This window comes from Bombus vancouverensis, chromosome 4 (genome assembly GCF_051014615.1).
Source record: "Bombus vancouverensis nearcticus chromosome 4, iyBomVanc1_principal, whole genome shotgun sequence".
Lineage (NCBI taxonomy): Eukaryota > Metazoa > Arthropoda > Insecta > Hymenoptera > Apidae > Bombus > Bombus vancouverensis.
In genome coordinates this window covers 13,463,269-13,489,625 of record NC_134914.1, presented here as the reverse complement: position 1 = coordinate 13,489,625, position 26,357 = coordinate 13,463,269, and the positions used below count along the sequence as shown (strand labels likewise).

The window sequence follows — 26,357 nt, the reverse complement described above, 5'->3', positions numbered from 1 at the left end:
GCTTTGATTTGTTAAACTAACCGAGCAGATGGTCGAAAAAGACGCTCGACTTTTTTATCAGCAGATACGCTCGACCGTGGCGACGTGCAATGTAACGCGAAATGTGAAAACTCGCGGCACACCGCGATGGGAAGTACAATTACAAGCCGGATACGTGAAATTGCGATTGGCGTGATTGATATCCCATTGCGATGCAACCGCGCGTACCATCGCTGTTCTCCTAGCGAGGGGCATTAGTGTGTCGGAAGTTGATTCCTCGCGCGATCTCATGTGCCTTGGTGTTTCTGTCGTAGGGAACAGATCACGAACGTCTTCACTCCTAAGCTAAGCAACGGTACCATACCTAAGGGCATAGTGAAAGAGACGAAAGAAGCGAAGGAAGGGAAGGACGCGGCCGAGAAACAGCAGACCTGTCCAGAAGAAACGAAGCTTTTAGTGAGTGCAATGAAATACGTTCTTTTCTTTCAATTTCTCTGGCAAACAGAAAGATAGGAATGCTTTAGGATAGGAATTTTCTAGACAGAGTTAAGCTAGGGTTTACCAAACGTAATTCTACTTGTAGACGTTCGCTGTTATTCGGAAGAAATCAAACTTTGTAAACGAGAAAAGGTTCCTTCGGCCGATCCTTTCTTACAAGTGGAAAGGGAAAGTTTTTGTAATAGGAAGTTTTTTTTGCCTAGAGTCAAAGTAAACTTGCTAAAGGGATCTACAGATGTACACGGATATCTACAGGTGGATATTCGTGGATATTTAACTCTTATTTGGAAGAAAACAAACTTTTAACGAGTGGAACAAGATACGTTCTTCTTTCCAATTTCTACTGGATATAGAAAAATAGACATTTTTTAGAATAGCAAGTTCTTAGATACAGTTAGAATGGATGAGTTATTAAACACGGTTGTACTTGTAGATATTTATTCCTATTTGGGAGAAACCAAACTTTTGGCGACTGCAACTTCCCTCTCAGTCTCTGCTAGAAATAGAAACAAAAATGTTTTAGCAGAAAAATTTTCTAGGTAGAGTCGAGCCAGGATTACTAGATGCTCTTGCTGGGAAGAAATCAAACTTTCAGCTAGTGCAAGATATATTCCTATTTGGGAGAAACCAAACTTTTGGCGACTGCAACTTCCCTCTCAGTCTCTGCTAGAAGTAAAAACAAAAATGTTCTTGAAGAGAAATTTTCTAGGTAGAGTCGAGCCAGGATTACTAGATGCAGATCTGCTCGTAGATGCTCTTGCTGGGAAGAAATCAAACTTTCAGCTAGTGGAAGATATATTCCTATTTGAGAGAAACCAAACTTTTGGCGACTGCAACTTCCCTCTCAGTCTCTGCTAGAAATAGAAACAAAAATGTTTTAGCAGAAAAATTTTCTAGGTAGAGTCGAGCCAGGATTACTAGATGCAGATCTGCTCGTAGATGCTCTTGCTGGGAAGAAATCAAACTTTCAGCTAGTGGAAGATATATTCCTATTTGGGAGAAACCAAACTTTTGGCGACTGCAACTTCCTTCTTAGTCTCTTGTAGAAGTAAAAACAAAAATGTTCTTGAAGAGAAATTTTCTAGGTAGAGTCGAGCCAGGATTACTAGATGCAGATCTGCTTGTAGATACCGACTCTTGCTGGGAAGAAATCAAAGTCCCAGCGAGTGGAAGATACGCGTTTCTTTTTGAAATAGAAATTTTGTATTAGAATTACATTGACGCAATCTCGCGCATTTACAGAAATTAAAGTTTTAGCGAGTAGGGCAAAATGAAAATTGAAGGAAATATGGTCGCGATTATGAGGAAATAGCAAGTGTCGGAGGACAGCTGCGACAGGATCGATGTTTTTAATATTCTTGAAAGTAACTGGTAGTTAGCTTCTATTTTTATAACTCGCGGGTAAAAATGATTTCTCCTTCATGATGCTTATGTAAACACGTCCGTGCGATTGGTTAAGTGTGAGGTAAACATTTCCCGGAATTGTAATTCACCATCCGCCATTCGTTTCTGCATAATTAATCGTGGGCAACGTTGTTGAAGAATTCCGTGAAAATTAACCAAAATATCCTTGTTTCTTTGCTATGGAACGCGAGCTTTCCTGCTCTCCATTCTTATTCAAATTATATATTATTATATGAAATTATATAAATTATATACAAATTATTGAAATTATTCTAACTATTTCCTTTTACAGGGAATATATCAGGAACTTGATACAACGATGGTTCTATGTGTACGATAAACGTAATTATAATTTTAGTCGCTGGTGACGAGCTAATTGCGATAAAACATGTATCGAAAATTTGGGAAATGCGCATGTGAAAATTGTGAAATATAAAATTACAAGGTAACACGGTCGAGCTACCAATAAAATGTTTAAAAATGTTCCACATAACGCATACAGTGTGGACGTTGAAAGTAATACGGTATAGTTGCTCACTTATGTGCCAAAATTCATTTTATGATATATGAAACGTACGGATACAAATGTAAAAAGTAATACAGAGTAGAGTTTCTCGTGATGTTCCCAAGTTTTCCATATAACGCGTACAACGTGGACATAGAAGCTTCGCGTGATAAATGTTTAAACACATCGGCGAGTTATTTCGACATGGTGAGACGATGATTCATATTTTCAGACACCGGTGCAAGGCGGAAGAGTCGGTGAACGACGTGCCAGCAGTCCTTTCCAAAATGGTCAGACAGAAGTCCTGATCGGGGAGCTGGAGGGCGGCCCAAGGTCGCCGAGGGGATCCACGTCTTCGGCGGTGAACGACGCCAATTTCCTCAATACACCGGATGAACGTGACGATCAGAAGCCCATTTACAGGCGAGTACTAAAATTCAGTATCGATCCGTGCATGCTTTTGCTTCTTTTTAAATATATCCTCTGTGCGCCATCCCCCTAGTCGATATATTTTCGTTTATATCGAATCTGTAGCCTGAACGATCGTGTAACGTCAAAGATATTCACGCCTGTCGTACGTTGTTACACAGCTGGTTAGCGAAACATCGCATCAAGCAAGATGTTTATACGCTGACTCATTTTTAATAAGTCGTTCCTGCGTAATTAACCGATGCATCGTTAATAACGAATGGACTGCGGATGTTTGTGCTTTTATGAAAAATCGTAAACTGTACAGAATATGCATAATATACAGATATATATATATAATGCTGAGAGTATAATACTTACTTAAAAAATTACTTGAAATTGGTAATTGTTTGCATATGTGAGTATTAGTAACTTTTACATTAAAAATCTTCTATCATGTTGGTAAGAGTCATTAATCGTAGAATATAAAAACGGTTCCACTTATAAGATAAAAGATAAGAGATTAAAGATAAGAGTAGCTATCTAAATATGTATTTTAATTGGAAATCAATCTCTGTGTATGTATGATTCCGCTTTTTTAATTATACCCATAATGTAATTAATTATACCCATGTAAATTCGCATGAACATCCGTATTCCAACAGTAAATATCGCAAACCCTGGAAACACCAGAAACGTGGCGTACTTACAAAGCAACACCGTACACGTGTAAAATGAAACATATAGAAGATATGACACTCTAAAGAATATTATATTTTCCTACGAATTATCAGAAGAGAGATCAGTTCCTACGAATAATGGTCCTCTTTCAATTTAAAATTCGAACAAAATGTTAAAACGTTAAGAGCATCTGATGCTATTAACAATGTATGTGTAGAAGCACGACGAAGGGATCTGTCAGTGTGCAAAACCGAAATCAGTGACCCGGAGATGTCGCGCCAGTCTTCTCCTAAAATGTCTTCGTATCAGCCTTACGCTCCTAGATAGCGTATTCGTTGCTGTAGCTATAATTGTATATTCTACGATGTACAATGATTTGAACAGGGTAACATTTACACAGAAATCGGTAATCTCTGCTATGCCAACGATTAGCTACGCTAACAAGCGTTGATGTAACGTCGTAGGCTCTGGTACATTCGAATTCCGACAAATAATAAATTAGTCAGAATATTGAAAACCGAATATGTACAGTTACAGAAATATCTGGCCGCCTGACCAATCTATAGTCGATTTTTATAATTGTTGATATAATTGTTTTGTACTGTTCATGGACTATTGCTCTTATGCAGGTGAACAATATACGTACGTCGTATTTTTTTTTTATTTATTTATTTACATTTTACAATTTGTCCAGTAGGACATTTGGTAAAATATTATAGCTTAGTGATATAGTAATATAACATGTGGATGACTACCCCCAGTGGGATACCATCTTCGAATTTGATTGATTTATTTCTTTAGTGTGGTGAGTGTTTGTATGTTAGGTTATGTCCTTTGTGAGATCTGTTGGGTGTTTCCTTCTTAGTCTTCTTTTTATACGTACGTCGTATAATCGCGGATGAGGCAACTACGAGCTCGACTAAGTTTATGAAGATGCACGATTCACAGTTACTACAATAGCGATTCATGTCTATCTAACAACGTGATACGTACTTAAATGTGCCGTTCGTATTCTGCCAACAATAAGTACATACGTACACATTTGCAGTCAGCGGACTCCATTGAATTTGGTGCAGAGTTTCTCGGTGCCCTTTAATTTTATAGGTTACCTTAGTTTCCGCGAACGTTTCGCGCGAGCAAGAAATAATCGTCGGTGGGCGTATACAATATCGTTCAAAAGTCTCAGTCCTATTTTTAATATCACTTTGATATTTGATCTATAACGCGAACTTTAAATTACATCCGCTCTTTAATAAAATCGTTGATACATCTGTAGTATATATTTCTCTTATCGTATACGGTAAGAAGTGAAACGAATTATCACAAAATCATCGTACTTCGATTTTGGAGAAAAAACAATGTTACGAAGTTTGTAGAAATTGAAGTATTTGATGTGTATATGTAGATATAACTATATGGAATTACTATATTAAATTATTTATTTGATAACAACGATCGTATCTGTATAATATAATACAACAAGTACTCGTACAGAATTATATATAATAATATAATTGTACATATGTTGAACATGTAAATACAATATATTATATGTATATATTTCGCGAGCCAGTGTACATACGTTAAAGTTTTATCGCATAAAATGATATTCTAGCGAAAGTGTCTCTCGCAGTTGCCTGCAAGTCGCGTGAAATCGAATGCACCTACGCAGCTGTTACCCTGCCAGCACACGGTTATTCACCAGGTGACTGTTAGATGTCGCGGTGAACGTGTTCGTGAGCAACGTAGCACCAGGAATCTCCGTTATCGGAAGAAACCAGACGCCAGTTGCATGAGGCAGAATGCAGAGCCGTTCTACCGTGATCCGGCTCGCTTTAATGGAATCTTGAAAGCGTGGAATCACAAGTAGAAGCGAATGCTCACAGGGAGACACGAATTCATTTTCTGACCCGTGCAAATCATTCAGCGACTCTGCAATTATAATGCAGTAAAAGTTAATAGCGCTAGCGGAATAACGTATAATGCAACATCGACGCCCATTTCATTGGCGTTGACTTTACGAAGCTCTGAAAGATCAAAGAACCCGCTACGTTCTTATACAGTTGAACGAATGAATATTCAGTTCAATCCATTGACACACGTTGAGCATCGAGCGAATTTTATATATTTTGCTCTGGTCGTGAGAGTCAGTGGCGCGAGAAGAATTTTTATAATGTAAAAGAAAAATGTAGTTTGTCCGTTGGTGCAGAATATTTGACTTTCCTTAAATTTCATACGATCCAGATGAAAGAAGAGATAGTAACAAGAACAGAATGCTGATCAAATTCTTGAAATCTCTTCTCGTAATTGCAATGTAAAGAATATATCAGAGTAATAAGTACGTTATAGGAGCTGTTTACATAAATCAGAGATACAAGGGGAATTTCTATGATTCCAAAAAGCCAGTTCATCGTATCTATACGATGCACTTAACTTTCTCTGAATTTCATAAAACTGTAGGATTTAGATGAGAGAAGAGATAGTAAAAAAAGAAAAAAAAAGAAGAGATACCGAGCAAATTCTTGATATCCCTCTTGGTAATTGCAATGCAAAGAATTTATTACAATGGTAAATACGCTGTACAAGTTTCTTGCATAGATCACAGATACAAGAAGAATTTCTACAATTTCAAGAAGACAGTTCATCGTATCTATACAAAGCGCTTAACTTTCTCCGAATTTCATAAAAATCCTAAGATCTAGATGAAAGAGCAGGTAAGTGGGTACAGAGCATGAAAATATTATCGATCCTTTCGTTCTCGAAATTTCACCTTTTGCAGTGCCTGTCCGATAGAATTCAATGATATAAATTGACAAAAAAAAAAAAAAAAAAAAAAAATAGAAAGGCACATTACTAAATCGAAATATCAAGACAATTCAGATCCTAAACGGTTTAACCTGCAATTTCACTGTGGAACAGTTGCCTCCACCGAATTTAGAATCGATTTCCGCCGATTAAAGAGAGAGATGGCTGGAGGGAGTTTGTACTTAGGTGGCACGTTCGTTTCTGGGTTGCTTTTTCGGAAACGAGCTCGCAACTTTTAATTGAACGCGTATCTCTGCGACTTTGTGGTCCGTAGAGCACGAAGGTAATTAATTTGTAGAAAGCGGGGCCAATGGAGCCGAGTAGAGGTTAGGCAGCACACGTTGAGCGGAATAGACGAGGTCCACTGTAATCTCCGACGTGGCTCGAGCATCGGCCAAGTGGATTCCTATCTCTCTTTCCCTCTCTCTTTCTCTCTTTCTCTTCTCGTAGTCACTTCGCCGGTATTTCACGCTCGTGACACACCCACCGCTAGGTTGGTGTAAGTGCAGCCTAAACAATGCGTTTTCCAGACCTCGCGATGCAGCGCCTCCTTCTATCCCAGCGTTGCCCAACCTGTCCACGTTGCGCCATGGAATCTTTGTCATTTTCGAGACGTAATCCTGCGTTATCTTTTGCAAATACAAGGGCGAGCCGTAATTCGTTGCACGGACGAGGTTAGGCAGATTCTGTGACTCGAGAGTAGCAAAACCACGTTGGGGACTTGGCTCGGTGAAAATCGACGTTGAAAAGTTGTCGGTTACGCGTCTGCTCGTTCCACTAATTCTCGATTAGACTGGAATGGACATCTGGCGGAAGGTTATTCTACGTGCGAAAATAAGTTGGGTAAAATGGGATTTTTGCGCCCAAGGCATTGTTTCGAAGAAGTTTGAACGAGTTTGGTGAAGAAGTAGCGCCGTCTCGTAGAACGTTTAAATTTGTTTAGATTTGGATAGTCGTCGAATTTTTTCCCTTTTTTCTATCTAATTTCTGTTTTCGTACACCGTTTTATCGTACAGTGGTTGATAATGTTTCAAACGGTAGGCCGAGTTTTTCTTCGAGAAGTTTACAAAGTGGCGACTGAGACGCGCAACGTTGGGAAACGCTGCTTCGTTGCCTTTGGATTCCTCCCTTCTTCGTTCCTTTTCTCTTCCCTACGTCGTCTCTTCCCTCGCCTTTTCTTCCTGTCGTTGTCTTCTTGCGACCGAACGGTAGAAACGAATGGCACATCATCGCAAACACGAAGAAACTGTTCGCCCCGTTCTTTGCTTATGACCATGTTGTACTCGGCAAAGTATGATGTCACAAGTACAGTTCCCATTAGAAGGTCGAGATAACGATCGAAATAACGAACGATTCCTTAATTCACGAATTTCCATCGTTTCCATTCACGCGTTTATTTACAGTCGATAACCAGCCAGATAGTCGCGATAAAGAGGAAACCGAAGAGACAAGAAGTAAGAACGCAAACGGAATCTCGGGACACTGTCGTTGACGATAACCGCGGATATTTGTGACAATAATCGCAATTCGTGCAATGTTCAATAATTAATAAATCAATTTTTATAAATTTGTAAGTTAAAAATTCGTCAAATTTGTTTCAAATCCGACAGGCTGAAACGAAACTAATAAATCTGCGAGATACAGAAACACGAGCAACTTGTCACGTTTCTCTATATCTTGAAAGATGGACAAGAATGCTAGGAAGGTGTAGCACGGTGCTGTTTTCTTTTCCATTATCGACTGGTTTGTAATTTATTCTTTCTTTTCGACTCATGAATAACGAAATTACACGACAGTCTCCATCTCGCGCAGTTCGATTTAATCTGCTTAGTTGTTATCCCATATCAACCGCCGTGTAACGCCGCCGTAAGTTTGCTCGAAACGGCAAAGAAAGAAAAGAAGACGCAAGAAACTTGAAATTTGAAAAATACCAAAAACGCTGGATTACGTCGCTTCGTAATTGCGTCAGCGGATCCCATTATGTGCTATTCGATGTAAGGTGTTCAATCGTCGATCCGTAACAGTCCGTAAAACGTTCGTTCCACTCAAAAGGTAAAACGCACGGGCAACTTAAAAGTCGAATAATAGCAAGAGATGCTATGATACGTCGTCCGGTCCAAGGAGGGCAGCAGAAGCCCGAAGCTTAAAGCGATAATGAAAAAATCGAGTGGCTCTGTCGGTTATTGCGAACAAACGAGGAAAAAGGTGGGCCGTATTCGGCCGGCGAGACGTCAACATCCGTCCGGTTGATAAATGAGAGATTTCGAAACAGGAAATTCGTCGCGCGGAAACAAGGGCTGCCATCTGTAGGGCTTTCAAAGGGTTTTAGCCGAGAAAACGAACGCGCGAGCCAGTTTCCGTCCGCGACAGAAGAATTGGAACAGGAGCAGGTTAAATGGCGTGATCTATATCGAAAATCGGGCTTATATAACACGGACTAGGGGAGAGGAGAGAAAAAATTGTGATCCAGTGGCTCAGTCCTCGGGGACGACCTTTAAAACCGATGGCTCGTGTCGACACGTTCAGCCAGAGAGACGAAATCACTGGTTTCCAGCCATTCACGTTGTATTCTCGTGTAAAAGTGGCCCGTGATGTCCATACGCGCATTCATTCGCACCTGTATCTGTATCGTATAAAGTCTATGAATAACTGGAAGGTAATTTGCTTCGAGGAGAACGCCATCTTCCTTTTCCTTTCGATCTTGCGAGCAAGACCACTAGCACGAAAAATAATAATTTTCATTCGCGAGCAGAACTTCCCTCCGTGAACTGTTACAATTCTCTAAGCTGTTCCATTGTGTTGCTACAGCGTTCGAACGATTGTTCGTATCTTGTTACGTTGTTCGTTGTAAGCTGCCGCCTGCTTGAATATCGCCATGCGTATACCCATAAGAATCTAAATATTAGGTTGGCAACTATGTGATTGCGGACTTTGTCAATAGATGGTATTGACAAAACCCGCAATCACTTAGTTGCCAACCTAATATAATAGTTGATTGCAACGATGATCGAGGCATTCGAAGACCATAATGCATATACGTATTCGTAAAAAATGTAGGTATATGTTTAATTGGAATAAAAAAAATGAAGCATTCGAAGATCAAGATATCCGTAAGAATTTACCTAATAATTAATGTAATGTACTGTTTCCGATCATCGAAATGGAATCGCTCGAAATTCTCTTTATTCATTTTAGTAAAAAATTGAGAGACACGAGCGAATTTTGATATTCATATATAATCGTGCCTAAACGAAAAGAAGTCTTTCCTCGAGGGAATATTTTCTCTATATATACTCTTGTATTCTTTAATGGAATATTTTTCGTAGATTCTTCGCCCGGGATACCTAAATATCAATTATATTTAAATACGAATTATACTTGCTGCTTGGAAAGGAGTACTTTCTCGTAGATTATCCGTTTCAAGTACCTCGATATCGCTTATAATGAAATATAAATTATATTTTTTCGTCTATGCTTCTTATGTTCGAGCGTCTTATATTCAAATATTGAAAACAGAAGATATAATTGATACTCGAATGTGAGGGATAAACGAAGAATCCAAGGAGAAGATCTAAGAATCTAAATCTAAGGTAACTGTAAGAAGCCTCGAAGGAGGAGGAATATTTTTCCGTATATTCTTCGTCTCGGGTACTTAAATATCATTTATATTCAAATATCAACTGCATTTTCTCCTTTAAAGGGAGTATCTTTTCTCTTACACTCTCCCTATCTCTTCTTTCATATCCGTATCTTCTCTTCTTCTATTTATCCTCTGTATTCAAATCATCGCTTATAGCTTCTCCTTAAAGAGGAATATTACTTCATCCTTCTTCGTTCCAGATATCCAAATATCAACTGTACCATTGTCCTCGCCGTGAGAAGAAAAATCCTCGAAAGAGTTGACTCTGTCATTCCCCTCCTCCTGTCTCTTCCATTCGCTCGAGTTTAATTCGATCGGAAAGCATCGTTAGAAGAACTTTCGACGCGTTATCCGACGCAACAACGTCTTTCACCGTGATGGCAACGCGAAAAACACGTGGATGCTGCTTTCATTCTGTGCTAATCTCGTTTATACCAGAGGAAGAGGAAGAAAGACTTTCTCGATGACAAGTACCCCGTGACCGAGTCTTGGATCCGCGGTCTGGTATCCGTTAACCGAGCCACGGATATCGTTTTGCGATCACGAAATCGATATCGTGCCACGTCCGACACAGCGACGTCCACGTCCCACCTCTGTACAACATTTTTTCACGTCTGCAATCCTCGCCGGATTTGCATTTGACGTAAATTCTCCGGTCGCCTTAAGAGGATCGTCTGTTACTTTTATCGCTATTCTCTTCTCTGCTTATCAATATTCTTCCGCGAAATGGATTTCCTTCGTTTCCCTGAATATCCGAGATTGCCAGAGATCAGCGAGAATCTCATTTAAATTCATTAAAATCGGCAAAGTGAATTGGAAGAAGAATTTCGTTGAAAGTTCTTGCTTTAACGCTACGACTACCACATCAGTCAAATCGACTGGTTTTACAATTTTATTTTAATATTCCTACTTCGTGTTATATCTTTTTCCACAACGATGTAACGACTTTCGCAACGATAACTAAAAGAATAATGTAATGAATTTCATTTTGCTTTTTACGTATTCAAACTGAAAATAATTTTCTATCAGGGCTACTTATACCAATACCAGTGAAAATGATTGGTACTTGTCGAAGTGTAAAAGGGTCCTGCAATCCGTTTATCGAACTCAATTAACCAGTTTCCTCGTTTTGTACAACTTGCCACACGTTTTTTATATTTGTACTGCGTATCGTTCGATATGACGATATCAGTTATCGGGAAAATTGCGGATCGATCGATAGATCGCTTGATGCTGACGCTAGAAATACCACAGCGGTGAAAACGACTGGTTCTACAATTTTATAAATGTGCCCTCGTTTAGGGATCATTTTAGGGATCGTCGTTAATAATACTAAAAATGTACTACATAACGTGGAATTCCTTCTGAAAGAACGTAACAAATCAATAAATATAAAAATATTCTATCATTACGTATTTTTAAAGACCAGTCATTTTCACTGACTTTGGTAGAAATAGCTTCGTGTTAACTATCGGTAGTTCTAGTGTCAAGGGACGAAGCTCGTCGATCGGAGCTGACGCTTTGGTTGATCGCGGACGTTTGTGCATTTGTGCGACATATAAAAGCACAAGCGTGATCCGCGAAAATGTAGAGAATATGCGAAATAACGCGTTCGTTGCATTAATAACTCGTGGGCGGAGTTTTTATTCGTGTTGCATCTCTTCCTGAAAGAATGAAATTATGTTGATACAACGTTTTCATTTCTCGTTTCTGGACATTGTTCGAGTAAAAGCGTGTACAGCGTTCTAGACATTTTTCAACTAAAAGCGACCGAAAAATGGTAGAAAATCTGTCACGTTGTACGCGTTAACGAACGTTTTATTTCGCTGTTCCTTTGACTCTTGCGAGCCAGTTACGTTGATGAACGCATTGAAATTGCATAATCATCCGCGGTGTACGTGGTCATTAGTCGTGTTACGTAAAATAGGCGTAGGAAAAGAGTCGTATCGAAGGAAAAATCAAGAGCTAGAAGGGACGAGTGCAGAGTGAGTCTAGGTCCGGTTCTCGTGGAGGCTCTCCGTGACACAGCCATGGAATACCGATTGCTCACTCTCCCATGGCGTTTCCTGTTCCGACCACGTATCCCGCTTTCAAAATACGAGCCACACACAGAACCAAAGAGAATGAAAGAATATGAAAGAGGAGAGACAAAATGATCACCGGGGTTGGCTTCTATTTCCTGGATTTATTTTGTAATTTAAATTTAGTCAGCAACTTTTATACTCACCGTCTTTTACTTAGAACTTCGTTTCGCTCGAGCAGCATCTAAATGACATTTATAAAGTCCCAGTTCTTCGCGTTCAACCCCAAAAGACTGCTGAAATTGATCTCAACTTGTGGAGTGTTTCTACAGCTCACATACAGGGTGTCCAATTTTAATCTTCAAAGTAAGTTCATTAAGCAAAGCATATAATTCCTTGTTTGTCCAGGCTTTCGTGGCTCGCGTGGTATTCGATACTCATCTGCAATTGTTCAATTTCCAGTTTGTTCCTATTCCACCATCCATTTCCTGAAGCTTTATATCTTCGTAACCGATAATATCTACATCGACGTGTTTCTATCGAGCTAACGTAATACAAGTGGTAACAGAAGAACACGTTTTGTGCATCGACTCAGCTATGAAACGCGAAAGACGAAGGAAAATGAAATCAACGTCGAAGCGGTACTCTGAGGATCCTACGTGTTGCGTCAATGAAAAGTCTCGATTTATGAGACACAGAGTCTGAGCAGAATTGAAGATCGTACTAAGAAATTTGATTATTATTTCGTTCGTTTATTATCATTTTAGATCGAAATTACCACGATGTCTGTAACGTCCGAGACGCTTCTTCAGGATCCCATAGCGAACAATCAAGAGTTAAGCGAAAAAAATCGTTATTTTTATGCTGAGTCGTATCATCCTGACCACAGTGACTGTGCGTGTCACCGCGTGTCGAAATTTCGCAACACCATTTTTCGACGAAATTACCGCAGAACAAAGACGTATACTCCTACGCTAAAAACGAAGAAGCAAAGACGCTAGAATGAAGGAAAGAAAGAAAGAAAGGAGGAGAAATGGGCGACTATTGTTCTCAGGCGTATTATGCGCGTCATTCCGCGCCTTTTATTCGTCTGTGTTCATCGCCGCGCGAAGATCCGCATTTACTCGCCAAATACCGATCCAGGATATTCGTTTTTAAATCATCGTCGTCGTCGTCGGCCCGCGTGGGATTACTCGGCCGACCTGCACAGCTCTGGAAAGCTCGATTAATTCCTTGCACTCGTTGACCTTTACTGGTCGCGATATGCAGTTGTGCTGGCCGATAAAAAGAGCTTCCCCTTGAAACGCGTTTTCACCACCCACTCGCTCCCAGAATTCGCTCTTCTTTTCATGTAACGGTGCTCCTTTCTTTCTTTTTTCTTTTTTTGTCATATGTACAAGTACGTTCTTGAAATACTTTTCATAACGATAGTTCTATAGATTTTCCGGTTTATACGAATACGATGCTCTGAGAAGCCAAATTGACCCACTTCATTTTTTATAAAGCGTTTGATTTCACATTATCCAGAAACGTAAAGCTACACGTACAGCTAGGAAACGCTTTTGTACATACTACTAGCCTGTAACGAACCAGTCTTTTCATCAGGTTGCATAATTTATTCTCGTAAGAACAAAGTATCGTAGTCATAGGAGAGGCACCGTGTAGCGATATAAAAGTCAATGTAATATTTGCACTTGATTAATTAGTACGTAAACGTCGATGTAAATATCGTAGAACGGCGTACAAATATTTTTTGTAGCCACTGTAATTAGCATTGAATTTCCGAACCCTCAGCCGCCACTTGTGTCAATTTGACACGCTTTCGAAAGAAGATACTATTATTCGTTCGTTCATAGAACGATCTTACCGAAACCTTCTCACTTTTTATTTATCTCTGTTTTTTATTCTTCGCGAAGAATGCGGGATCGTTTTGTCAATTTTCGAAATTAATTATTTATCTCACCGTTCCATCGCGTCACGCTGGTAGAATAAAATAAAAATAGCGAAACGCGTTAAAATTAGAATTAAAAATACCTATATTTTCCTAAATTTATCAGCCGCAAGAAGATAGCGATAAGGAATTGTAAATTCCAAGGAAATTAAAGAAGCATAATGTGTATGATTGCGTCGGTTCTTCGAAACTATTGCGTTTCAACGATGTAGCCGAACGTACAGTCTAACAAGGCTATGCCTTAAGTACAAACTAATGCGAGACAGTTAAAGTAAACCATTATAGAAAATGAAATTCGAACGCGCAGTGAACTTGTTAACAAGATGTTTTTCCAATTACATTCTTGTCGCGTGTTATCGTAATAGTGTCAATGGCGAACGAACGTGCTTACGCACAATGTGCGTATATATAAACGCGAGAGAAAATTCTGAAGCGATGCAGCACTCGAGACGTAGCGCGACGATAAGAAGCCTCGTTATCTTTATGGCTGGCTCGCGGCGTTGCTCGCGGGACGAGCCGATAATTTCGTTAAAATTTAACGTAAAAACTCGTTCTCTTCCTGTTACGAAGGGTGTGTATACCGGTGGGCATACGATCCGCTTGGCGCCAGACGAGAATCACTGTGTCTGCTATCGGATGCAGCGATTGCCTCTCGGCGAGGGCAGAGAAAATCGAGGTACGAGGCGGGAAAACCCGTCCTCGGCTTCTCCCGACGATTCACGGCACGTAGAAGATCACACGAACGTACGCCCGACACGTTACATCCATGGCAAAGCTGGATATCATTAACCAGTTAGCTATTTTCGACGAGTATACTCGTCGTGAAGAAACGCCAATATTTTTTGTTATGTCGAGTATACTCGTCGTGAGTAGAGAAAAAAGGAAAAAGAAGGAAAACGATCGTTTCGTTACAACTTAATTCTGTGTTACAACAAACACACATACTCTGTTGTGTTTGACAAGTATACTCGTCGTGAAGAAGTGCCAATATTTTTTGTTATGTCGAGTATACTCGTCGTGAGTAGAGAAAAAAGGAAAAAGAAGAAAAACGATTGTTTCGTTACAATTTAATTCTGTGTTACAACAAACACACATGCTCTGTTGTGTTTGACAAGTATACTCGTCGTGAAGAAGTGCCAATATTTTTTGTTATGTCGAGTATACTCGTCGTGAGTAGAGAAAAAAGGAAAAAGAAGGAAAGCGGTCGTTTCGTTACAATTTAATTCTGTATTACAACAAACACACATACTCTGTTGTGTTTGACAAGTATACTCGTCGTGAAGAAGTGCCAATATTTTCTGTTATGTCGAGTATACTCGTCGTGAATAGAGAAAAAAGGAAAAAGAAGGAAAACGATCGTTTCGTTACAACTTAATTCTGTGTTACAACAAACACACATACTCTGTTGTGTTTGACAAGTATACTCGTCGTGAAGAAGTGCCAATATTTTTTGTTATGTCGAGTATACTCGTCGTGAGTAGAGAAAAAAGGAAAAAGAAGGAAAACGATCGTTTCGTTACAACTTAATTCTGTGTTACAACAAACACACATACTCTGTTGTGTTTGACAAGTATACTCGTCGTGAAGAAGTGCCAATATTTTCTGTTATGTCGAGTATACTCGTCGTGAGTAGAGAAAAAAGGAAAAAGAAGGAAAGCGGTCGTTTCGTTACAATTTAATTCCGTGTTACAACAAACACACATACTCTGTTGTGTTTGACAAGTATACTCGTCGTGAAGAAGTGCCAATATTTTTTGTTATGTCGAGTATACTCGTCGTGAGTAGAGAAAAAGGAAAAAGAAGGAAAACGATCGTTTCGTTACAACTTAATTCTGTGTTACAACAAACACACATACTCTGTTGTGTTTGACAAGTATACTCGTCGTGAAGAAGTGCTAATATTTTCTGTTATGTCGAGTATACTCGTCGTGAGTAGAGAAAAAAGGAAAAAGAAGGAAAACGATCGTTTCGTTACAACTTAATTCTGTGTTACAACAAACACACATACTCTGTTGTGTTTGACAAGTATACTCGTCGTGAAGAAGTGCTAATATTTTCTGTTATGTCGAGTATACTCGTCGTGAGTAGAGAAAAAAGGAAAAAGAAGGAAAGCGGTCGTTTCATTACAACTTAATTCTGTGTTACAACAAACACACATATTCTGTTGTGTTTGACAAGTATACTCGTCGTGAAGAAGTGCCAATATTTTTTGTTATGTCGAGTATACTCGTCGTGAGTAGAGAAAAAAGGAAAAAGAAGGAAAACGATCGTTTCGTTACAATTTAATTCTGTGTTACAACAAACACACATACTCTGTTGTGTTTGACAAGTATACTCGTCGTGAAGAAACGCCAATATTTTTTGTTATGTCGAGTATACTCGTCGTGAGTAGAGAAAAAAGGAAAAAGAAGGAAAACGATCGTTTCGTTACAATTTAATTCTGTGTTACAACAAACACACATACTCTGTCGTGTTTGACAAGTATACTCGTCGTGAAGAAGTGCCAATATTTTTTGTTATGTCGAGTATACTCGTCGTGAGTAGAGAAAAAAGGAAAAAGAAGAAAAACGATCGTTTCGTTACAATTTAATTCTGTGTTACAACAAACACACGTGCTCTGTGTTTGACAAGTATACATCGTGGCTTACTTTTTGCGACACGTTGTAGGTACACACTTTTCAAAGAGGTCGCAGCCAGGTAACTGATTGAAGGATCCTTACTATCAGCGATTCTATCGTAACATTGTAAACTCCTAGGTCGTATCGTGTGTATTGTTGTATTAAAATGTATTATATCTCCTGTATAATTACGTATACAGAGGATGAGTCACTCAGGATGAGCCACTGAAATATCTCTTTTAATTTTGGAGACAGGAAAAGGTGTTTGAAACAGAAATTGTTTGTTTCCGACAATGAGTCCTTACATGGAGGTCCAAACGTTTTATCAGATGGACGCACTTGAAAGATTCGCAGATTACGTACATTTTTCTTTTCTTAATGGAACCATGTATTTTTCCAACACCTACGGTTCTCAAGAGAATCTCAATGATCAGTCGAGGTCACTGAAAGTCACAGACTTTATATATGTAATAATGGATGAGAAATCATGCTAACGTTTCTGAAACAAAATACTCTGTTCTCCTTTTATTAACGGAACTGTTGGCTCCTCTGATTTGAAATCTAAAAGCTCGTTCCTTAAACGTTTCTCGTTATCTAGAAAATTGAAAGAACCATCGAGGTAGCTCGTCTTGGGTAACTCAGCTTCGACATCGTATCTGCGTGTTATATGCGTAAAATACCTTAAGATTCGTTTGCACGAGATCTGTCCACAAAGAAACCGACCCATAAACGATCCAAATATGTTTGTCTCTCTAACTGAGTGCTGTAGAGTAATTAGTTATTGGCAATTATACGGTAATTAGAGCCGATGTAGAAAATATGGCTTCGTCATTTATGGGGCACCTTAATGAGCGACCCTACAAAGCGTATGACTCTCCGGATGGCTAGCCAGCAACGGTACCTCAATTTGTACGAGTGGAAAATCAGGAATATCGCAAGTTACATCTGACGATGACCGAGAAACGAAGAACGTGGATGAAGAGATATGGAAGTCGTGCAGGACAATTTGAAATCGATTAGAAGCGAAGCTAAAACGTTCAAACAAGTCGTTATAGGCGATGAATCATGGGTCTATGGCTACGACCCTGAGACCGAATTCCAATCCTCGGTGATCGTGAAACGCCATGATTTTCCACTCGTACGAAGTACGTCGGACGAATAAACAGACCTGGGATTTTTATGCAATTTCGCAACTTCGTAACTGGCGTGATGCGACCTACGTAGAAAGTTATTTCTCCTATTAACCAGTTGGTTAACTACGGAATTTAGTTTTGCAAATCTCTGGTGGGCTGCGCAAATAAAACAGGCGATGATGAGTTTACGCGTCAAACACGGGGGAAATGCTCGTGTTATAAATTTTGCAACGAAATTAAAGCGAAACGACGATGGCTTACATTTTTATGGTTACACAAGATTTCAAAATTGCAGCAAAATTACAAAATTCATAAACGAGAAAAATGAACAAACGATGTAAGAGATTCAGTGGGTCTTTTCAGTGTGGAATTCTTCGAAACGGGGTACGAAACAGAACTCCTTAGAATTTGACTTTTCCAACAGGCGGCATATTTTCGAAATGAATTTCCTTCCGACGATATAAATTTGGGCAAATGTTCTCCACGAGAGGCGTAGGATTTGCAGCGCAAATTTGCTGTGCAACGACATAGTTTTCCACTTGCGACTCGTAGTTGGTCGACCAGCTTTCCAAGTTCGCGTTTGTGGAATTGCGCGTTTCTCGTAATTTGTCCGACACGTCCGACCAAAAAATTTAATCCTATTATATGTGTTATATTATATATTATATTGTTATCGAGAATACGCCGACATACACGTGAAAATATCTATGCATTTCGCAGAGAGACAAGATTACGCAAGCAATTCCAATATTCTCGATATAACGTGAAAATAATCGACTCAGTTTGTAAAAATTGTTCGTTAAACATCGCACGGGGAATAACCGATATACCACAAAGAATAATGAAATTTTTCCTCGTACAAAATACATAGCAGTCTTATTGGCGAACGTGGCAAATTTCTATTGCTTCTTACTAAAATTTCAATTCTTTATGGTAAACGGTAATTTTTATTTTATAAGCGTGAAACGCACCGAAGTACACTTTCTGTTTGACGCGTGTACTCGTCGAACGCGGTTAACTTCAACGTTAAAACGTTACAGACGCTTCTTTCCCACGTTTCTTACGTTCTTACGCGTCACGCGAATTCTCTACATTTTCTCGCTTTTAGAAAGAAACGCGGGAAAGTGCACGGTCTAACAGTTAATCGAGAAAACGCGAACGAACTTATCGCTCGACCTGGCAGAGTCCGGCCAACCATTTCACGTGCTGTACGAGCGAAATAAAATACCGAAAAAGAATTTCAAGTACAGTTTACCATCGAACCGCGTGGTTCGAGGAGAAAATTGTCGCAGCTCGAGGATGCCGAGCTACGTTATTTCGCTCGTTGTATCTCGTCTTCTCCGACCGAAACTCTCTCACTCTGGAAACTTTGAGACACGTTGGAAAACGATCGTCGAGCGGAAAGAGCGACGAGCGAGAGACTTTTGGCAGCGAAGCCGCGGGCGTCCGCGTAGTTGCGCTCGTCGGGGGCCGATTTTAGGGGCTAAACGTCGGCGAAAGGAGAAAAAGCGGCGTATTTTGATGCGCGCGCGAGCCGGCCTGCGCCTGTACGCGGCGAGTACTCGTGCTCGAGAGTGCACGAGTGCTCGTTCACTGCACTCTCTCGCCGGCTCCAGGAAAGTGGTTTGAACCGTTAAAGCGGCGCTTTCGTTCCGCGCCTCTCCAGTCACCGCGCCTGGCCAACTACGAAACTTCCGATCCAGTGTTTTCGTACTTTTCCTCTTTCAAAAACTTAATCTCGCCCGTTTGTCACCATCTTCGCCTGCTACGAGTAATCTTCGTTGCTTAATCTTCCTCGCGTCCTTCTCTGCGTCTGAGAAGAAATCGCATAATCTACAAAGGAATGTGAGATCGTATTATCGAATTGCACACACACTTTTGCGTGTTATTTGATTGGATATACTATTATTGTTGTGAACTATTATTGTGCTAAATAACTGTTTGTTTTAATTTATTTTCAACTATGGTTTTTATCGGTATCTACTAACTACGTAACGAGAGATAAGATTAGAGATGAAAATCGGAGATTGAAGAGGCTTACCCGTAGCGTGTCTTACACGTTGCCTATGATTTCATTGTCCAGATACTCGTGCATGGTACAGTTTTATACAGGGTGGTTGGTAACTGGAGGTACAAGGGAAAAGGGGGTGATTCTACGCGAAAAAAGAAGTCGAAAATATAGAATAAAATTTTTTTTTAATTTTTCCATCGAGACAACGATCTACAGTGAGATCCGTTATAACGAGACGCGATAAAGTGCAGGCGTACCGAGCCAAAATTCAAAGTCAATTTTCTCGAAAACGAAGCCTCGAACGAAAAATTGTTATTCTACATTTTCGACTTCTTTTTTCGCGTAGAATTACCCCCTTTCCGCTTGTACCACCAGTTACCAACCACCCTGTATAATTGCAGTTAGAAGTGTGCACATAACCTTTCTATTATACAGAGTGGTTGGTAACTGGAGGTACAAGCGAAAAGGGGGTGATTCTACGCGAAAAAAGAAGTCGAAAATATAGAATAAAATTTTTTTTTAATTTTTCCATCGAGACAACGATCTACAGTGAGATCCGTTATAACGAGACGCGATAAAGTGCAGGCGTACCGAGCCAAAATTCAAAGTCAATTTTCTCGAAAACGAAGCCTCGAACGAAAAATTGTTATTCTACATTTTCGACTTCTTTTTTCGCGTAGAATTACCCCCTTTCCGCTTGTACCACCAGTTACCAACCACCCTGTATAATTGCAGTTAGAAGTGTGCACATAACCTTTCTATTATACAGAGTGGTTGGTAACTGGAGGTACAAGCGAAAAGGGGGTGATTCTACGCGAAAAAAGAAGTCGAAAATATAGAATAAAATTTTTTTTTAATTTTTCCATCGAGACAACGATCTACAGTGAGATCCGTTATAACGAGACGCGATAAAGTGCAGGCGTACCGAGCCAAAATTCAAAGTCGATTTTCTCGAAAACGAAGCCTCGAACGAAAAATTTGTATTCTATATTTTCGACTTCTTTTTACGCGTAGAATCACCCCCTTTCCGCTTGTACCACCAGTTACCAACCACCCTGTATAATTGAAGTTAGAAGTGTACACATAACCTTACTATTATACAGGGTGGTTGGTAACTGGTAGTACAAGTGGAAGGGGGCGTGATTCTACGCGAAAAAGGAGTCGAAAATATAGAATAAAATTTTTTTTTAATTTTTCCATCGAGACAACGATCTACAGTGAGATCCGTTATAACGAGACGCGATAAAGTGCAGGCGTACCGAGCCAAAATTCAAAGTCAATTTTCTCGAAAACGAAGCCTCGAACGAAAAATTGTTATTCTACATTTTCGACTTCTTTTTACGCGTAGAATCACCCCCTTTCCGCTTATAGCGCCAGTTACCAACCACCCTGTATATGTCGAGTCCTCATTTGCAACCTTCATTTGGATTAGCCATTCTTGTTATGCGATATAGATGATATTTGCTGGAACAAATATGATTATTACAGAATTTGACAAGTAACCGTGGCGATTAAATAGTCGAGATGCTAATGACAATGATCTTAGTATTCGATAACGAATACACGGTCAACGGGATAAGAAATGCGTTTTCTTGCAAAGTCCGAGTCGAACTCAACTTACTTGTGCACAATTCAAGTGTAACTAAACTTACTTGTTCACGGTACAAGTATAGAAGTCAACTTACTCGTATCAGTCCAAGTGGAACTGCACTTGTGTTCTCTTCTCTGTACCTCTCTGTACAAATGTATTTTTTTAACGAGAGCTATACAACTACTGCATACCTCTGTTAGGTAAAAACGAGCCCAAGCCTACTGTCATAAATCTCGGGCAAACATAATCGGATTAAATCATAAGCAACTGCTTCTAAGTTTTATTATTTAAGTGCAGCTATAATAAAAAGCCCAGACTAAAGTATTGGCGATCTTCTCAAAAATTCCAAAAGATAGGTCCCGATGTTCTTTCATTTTCGACATATAAATCTTTTTTTTTTATTATTTAGTTTTTACTTTACAATTAGCTGAGTTAGAAGCTTAATTGCAACATTAACACGTGGATGGCTACCCCCAACGAGATACCATCCTCGAGTTTGTCTATTTTATTTCTTTAGCGAGGTCAGTAGGGTGTTTTCTCTTTAGTCTTCTTTTTATCAGAGTGTTTTATGTGTATCAAATAAGAAAGAAACGACGGACGGGAGACTGTCGTATTAGGCGAATAACGCGCCACGTATCTTCTTGTATTTTCCACTTGAATTCGTATCGCGTACGCGTATCTTGGTGTCTAACTAGCCTAAAGCAAACCCTGGTGGGTAAACTAAAAGCTGGGCTGATCCTGTCGGCGAGTGTTTGAAACTTCGCGTAATGCGATTAACGAGAGACGAGTTATATGTATGCAACAACTTTCAGCGTTCTTGGAGATTCAATTAGCCAGGCTGGTTATAGGCGCACGTGACGCACATGGCGCACGTGCTGTGGCTGCGTATCGATCAACGCATATTCACAGAGCACGACAGAACCGCGACAGATACGGTAGAAACACTCTGTACACCGTCTATTTACGGAATTGTCTACGCAGTGTTGGGCCACGCCGAGGACAACGCAAATGGATCGCGATTCCGCTTCCATTCTTATCAACCGTACGCTATACGCCTACTGGCTGTCTCAAAAACTTAGCGCCGAGCTTTAAGATACATTATATGATACTATGGATGTATTATATTATACAGGGTGTCTCTAGTAACTGGGACAGGCTATAAAACTTTGTTCCAAGCGAAGTTAAGATATATTGTATTATATTATACAGGGTGTTTCTAGTAACTGGTACAGGTTATAAAACTCTGTTTCAAATGAAATGAAGATGTATTATATTATATCATATATATTATTCTACGCTATGGATATATTATACAAGATATAATTCGTTATAAAGGGTGTCTATAATAACTGGGACAGGCTATAGGACTTTGTTGCAAGTGAAGCTAAGATATATTATACTATAGATATATTGTACTATACAGGGTGTCTCTAGTAACTGGCACAGGTTATAGAACTCTGTTACAAGTGAAGTTAAGATATATTATGACATACTATAGATATATTTTATTATATCATGTATATCATACTATGTTATAGATATATTGTATTATACAGGGTGTCTCTAGTAACTGGCACAGGCTATAAAACTTTGTTCCAAGCGAAGTTAAGATATATTGCATTACATTATACAGGGTGTTTCTAGTAACTGGTACAGGTTATAGAACTCTGTTACAAGTGAAGTTAAGATATATTATATCATACTATAGATATATTCTATTATATCATGTATATCATACTATGTTATAGAAATATTATATTATACAGGGTGTCTCTAGTAACTGGGACAGGCTATAAAACTTTGTTGCAAGTGAAGCTAAGATATATTATACTATAGATATATTATACTATACAGGGTGTCTCTAGTAACTGGCACAGGTTATAGAACTCTGTTACAAGTGAAGTTAAGATATATTATAACATACTATAGATATATTCTATTATATCATGTATATCATACTATGTTATAGATATATTATATTATACAGGGTGTCTCTAGTAACTGGGACAGGCTATACAACTCCGTTGCAAGTGAAGTTAAGATATATCGTATTATATTATAAGGGGTGTCTCTTCTATCTGGGACAGGCTATATAGTTGGAAGCAAAGTTAGAGAAAAATCGTAGAGGAAAACTTGCCACTGTTTAACGCGATTTATCGTATTACCGTACTCGCGCGGATGCATCAGTACACTGCAGTTGCAGAGTGCAGATACACTTTTTCATTTAAACGAAACTATATAATTCGCTTGTAAAGCATTCCATGTACTTTACCGTTCCAACGCGATATAAAAATGTATCAAGGTAAATAGTTGGAAAAAGTAATTACTTTGAAAGATGTAATTTTGTAAATTCTTCCTTCCATGCGCTAAATTTAGCGTTCTTAAAATCGAAATAACTTTTAAAGTGGTTTTGGCGTTTTTTGGCTCAAGTAACTTAATATCTTTCTGTAAACGATAAAAACTTGCATCGACTGCTTTATAAATAATTATAAAGTTTCATTTGAGGAAAGAATACGGTTTCACCGGAGCATCTGCGAGAAAATTACTACGATCGAGCCTGTTAAACAGTGAAAACTTTTCCTTTCCTTTTTTCTTTGTTGTATCCATTATATTTCGTGTTTAACCGCGATACAAGGATCTTTGCGATTATTTTATGTACATCTACTCTTACAGTATCTTTGAATAAACTTAGATGCTATTTATCATTTCCACGGCAATCTCGTTTTCTTTCCGGTGCAGCAAAATCGACGCAGCAGAACGCCGATTTGCAAAATTTTCCTCTACGATCTTTCCCCAATTTCACTTGCAACGGGGTCATAGCCTGTCCCAGTTACTAGAAACGCTTTGTATAGTACGTGATATATATCGTGCGTCTAAATTCACGGTACGAGCGAATCTCAGGCAGCTTGTCTGACTGAAAACGATACGAGCTTCAAGAATAACAAAACGACGCTTTATTCTCGAGAGACTTCAGCTTGAAAACTCTTGTACCTAACTAATTCTCGGTTAGATAGGAATGGATAATTCGTCGTTGCAGTTTTCCACTGTTCTACCTGCATTAGTACGTAAACTGAGGAAATCCAGTCCCGATAGAATAAAGTTTATGAAGTCGAATATTATCGCGTGGAGTTTGGACTTAAAACAACCGAACATTTCTCGCTATCCGAGCGTACAACATCCACCGTATTATCACCAACGAGACGTACATACGTGCGTCGATTAATAATACTCTTTTCCTTAACCTTTCTGCTTCGAATGCCGCTTATAGGCGGCGCCCGCGAGATGACCTGTGGCTACGAACGCCGCTTATAGGCGGTGACCACGCGACGAATTCTGATTTCGGTACTCCATATATCGGACATACATCAGTGCCATCTGTAGTCAGTAATATATTTTTTCGTTATCGGCAGAACATTTTCTGTTGATTTTATCGATATATTGGATTAATCGCTTCTTAAAAGTTACTTATTGTCGGAACAACATCAAAACGTTTTACGCAATATATTTCAAACATCCAAACGATCGTATACTGTTTCGTGCTAAAAAATCTGTTAAATCCATTGGCAGTGAAACGATACTTCATATACGGTTCTTACAAGAATTATTGTTATTTAAGACTTAGGAAAACATATATACAACGACCACGCACACTATGCGCATTTCTGGCGCACGCTTCCGTTCAGTGACAGTACTTCGGCGGATTGGACTGCCGAAGCGAAAGGGTTAAAATAGTTGGATCGGTTAAGAACTATTAGGTTGGCAACTAATTGATTGCGGATTTTATCATTAAGTGGTATTGACAAAATCCGTAATTACATAGTTGCCAACCCACTATATTTGCTCCTCTATTTTTCATTTCTTATAATCGACACACCAGAGAACAAATACGGGGAATTGGAAAATAATCAGATATTTTGACACTTGCGAGTTAGGTGTGTCAATACCACCTAGTGACAAAATCCGCAATCACATAGTTGCCAACCCAATAGATCGACGATGAATTGGCAATGGGAGGTCGCGCTACACGCGAAAGAAGGTATGAAACGCGGAATAAAATTTGTTCCGACTGTCAAGAGAAACACAGCCAATGGATAAAAATTAACATCTTTCATGGCAAATGTCGAGACTGTCGGATACTCTGCCGCTGTATGCAACGTACCTTCGTACGAGACTAGCCTCAGGTAAAGACGATTGTTTTACAGAGATGACAGAAGTTTGATTTCCTATCGACGATTACCGATTGTTTGCGACGTGATTTTATAGGGAAAAAAAGAGGAAAAGAAGGAACGAGAGGCGAACGAGGAATAAGTGGATCAACGGAAGAGCGACGGATCGTGAGACAGAATCGAATAATGGAGCGTGGAAGGTTGACAGAACGGTCGTTAATCAAAGCGATTAATCGAATGTCACGGAACACGTCCGTCGCTGAATTCCACGGCTTAGAGAACGGTACTTGAACGGCCTGTACATTGCACAATACTTTCCAATCTTCGGCCATAATGAGCCGCAACAACGCGCCACCTGCGAAATGGGGCATTTTATCCGCGTTTCCTCTCCTCTTTTCTTTCTACAAGTGAATCGTGACGGCAATCCGGTGTCCTCTGTATATTCCTTTAGACTATGGCCGCGTCTGCATGACTCAAGGTTCAGCCTCGTATCGATTAAAAACCGAAGCAACGCACGTAATTACGTTTGCACGCGAAATCGATCGAGCATTTATTCGAGTGTCTGCCGTGTTGTAATATTAATCGAACACGTCCACGGTTCGCCATTTTATTCCCGCGATCTCGTTCGAAACGATCGCTTTGGAAATGCAGAGGAAGACGAATGATTTTATATTGGCTTGGCAACTAAGTGAATGCGGGGTTTTACATTAGGTAGTAATGACAAAATCCGCAATTACTTAGTTGCCAACCTATTATATTTGCTCGTCTATTTTTCATTTTTTATAATCAACACACCAAAGATATTTTGACACTTAGGTTAGGTGTTTTTCGTCAGTTAATCACTTAATTGTCAATAAGGATTTGAATACGCACGTTCCAGTGTGCTTGATAAATTTTCAAACTCGATTTTCTCGAGAGGTGAACCTTAAATGAAACAATTTTATCG

At 39.4% G+C, this 26,357-nt stretch overlaps 1 protein-coding gene and 1 long non-coding RNA gene across 10 annotated transcripts in view; one reads left to right on the top strand and one right to left on the bottom strand.

Annotated features, from left to right (window-relative positions):
• Positions 1-26,357, top strand: part of LOC117156499 (uncharacterized) — a 132,006-nt gene that overhangs the window by 35,735 nt on the left and 69,914 nt on the right. For all 9 annotated transcript variants that reach the window (XM_076617995.1, XM_076617994.1, XM_076617993.1 and 6 more), the window contains 2 exons: positions 294-435; positions 2,619-2,809. In XM_076617995.1, coding sequence (XP_076474110.1) covers positions 294-435; positions 2,619-2,809 — 333 coding nt within the window. The remainder of the gene's footprint in view (positions 1-293; positions 436-2,618; positions 2,810-26,357) is intronic.
• Positions 1-26,357, bottom strand: part of LOC143302598 (uncharacterized) — a 73,518-nt gene that overhangs the window by 36,233 nt on the left and 10,928 nt on the right. The window lies entirely within an intron of this gene.